The 1,757-nt window shown below is 39.4% G+C and overlaps 1 protein-coding gene across 1 annotated transcript; it reads right to left on the bottom strand.

Annotated features, from left to right (window-relative positions):
- Positions 1-251: 251 nt before the first annotated feature.
- Positions 252-1,190, bottom strand: LOC117442077 (olfactory receptor 10A6-like). Its single transcript, XM_034078074.1, has one exon. It carries the CDS (start codon positions 1,188-1,190, stop codon positions 252-254), a length of 939 nt encoding a protein of 312 aa, XP_033933965.1.
- Between the last annotated feature and the right edge of the window lie 567 nt (positions 1,191-1,757).

The raw sequence follows: 1,757 nt of genomic DNA, 5'->3' as shown, positions 1-1,757 counted from the left end.
CTTCAATGTTTTACTGACATTTATGTTATTTAATCTTTTACTGCAACCATATGTTGCATTGAAATAATATGACTACAGGTGAATATTACAATGTTATTAATGTTAAAACATGTTGGTGCCATTTGTTTGTGGATTCATGAATACACTTGAACGTTTTATCCATTATAAAATGCACTGCTGAAATCAAGTCACTTCATCAGATCTCACATGATTCAGTTACAGTTGAACTTTTTAGCTAAACTGTTCTTCATTTATTTCAGTTTATAACAGAGCACATGTTTACATATGTTTCTTAGCTTGGACATTTGCAGTCCGTACATGACAGGGTTCATTAGTGGCTGTATGATGAGAAAGTACAGTGACAGAATAATACGCAGCACACTGGGAACACCGCTCATATCAAATCTACTCTGAAGTATTTCAAAGCTGCAGCCGAAAGAGAAGTTGAGGAGGGAAACAAGGTGAGGTGTGCAGGTACTGAGAGCTTTCTGTCTGGTATGTTTGGGGCCAGAAAAACACACTCTGAGGATCCTCATGTACGAGAAGAGGATTGGAATCAGAGGGACTAACACAGAAAAAGCAATGGCAAAATATCCATAAATGTTGTTCACCTGAGTGTCAGAACATGCCAGCTTCACAACAAGGTAGTTATTACAATACAAACCATTTATTGTGTTTCCACAAAGTGTCAAACGGATGTTTAAAGATAAGGTTATCAAGAATTTCACAAAGCAGTACAACCAAACCAGAATAATGAAGATAAGCGCCCTGTGAGAAGTCATACGTGTGTTATATTGCAGAGGACAACAGATAGCAAGATATCTGTCATAAGACATGACGGTTAAATTACAAAACTCTATACCTGCATATGTGTACAAGCAGAACATCTGCAGGAAGCAGAGCGGAGCAGAGACAGTGTGAATGTCAGAGAGGATCTGAAGCAGAAGGAATGGAAACAACCCTGCACTACCATACAGTTCATTTACAAACAGGCTGCACAGAAAAAGGTACATAGGTTCATGTAAGCTCCTGTTCACACAGATAACCACAATCAGTGACGTGTTGGCAACAACAATCACAATGTACAACATGGCAGTTATCATGAAACAAAAGTACCTCAAATATCCAATATTCAAGTAAGCTCCAAGAATGAAATAGGATACAGTTTCTGAAGTTGAATTGGACATCATTCTTAGAGGTTAAACGTTAAGATATCTGAGCATATTTGAACTTCACAGTCTTAACTTACCATCCCCCCCGGAGTGCGTCAGGAACTGTACATGAATGCAACATGAGCACATCACACACAGTTCAGTGTCTCTCACCTGCTGTGCTGCAGACTGCTGCAGTCCCTTCTGTCATCTGCAGAGACTTCTGCTGCTTTAAAGCTTCCGGAACACCAGAACCCAACAGGCCAGGCCCCCTTACCATCAGGACCCAGACCTCCCTATCTGTAGGGAGAGATGGGTTGTGGGCTGGGTCAAAACACATAATGTGACCACAACAAATCAGGACTTTCATTTTCTTTTGAAAAAAGTGACCAGAATTTAGGATTTACAGGTCACAAACTGAACCACTAATAAACTACAAGGTTCACCATGAAGCAGAGTATGAGTGTTTTGCAAGCGGGCTTATATACAGATAGTGTCTTCATTTTGGATTTATGTTTTAATTTTCCACCTTTTATTTTGAAATATTTTCCTCCTTGTGTCTTGTCTTATCCTACTTTGTTTGTTTGCCTTCCTGTCTTTAGTTTC

Source organism: Pseudochaenichthys georgianus, unplaced genomic scaffold (assembly GCF_902827115.2).
Source record: "Pseudochaenichthys georgianus unplaced genomic scaffold, fPseGeo1.2 scaffold_267_arrow_ctg1, whole genome shotgun sequence".
In the NCBI taxonomy this organism is placed as follows: Eukaryota; Metazoa; Chordata; class Actinopteri; order Perciformes; family Channichthyidae; genus Pseudochaenichthys; species Pseudochaenichthys georgianus.
The sequence above is the reverse complement of the archived record's forward strand: the minus strand, read 5'-3'. Positions and strand labels throughout refer to the sequence as shown.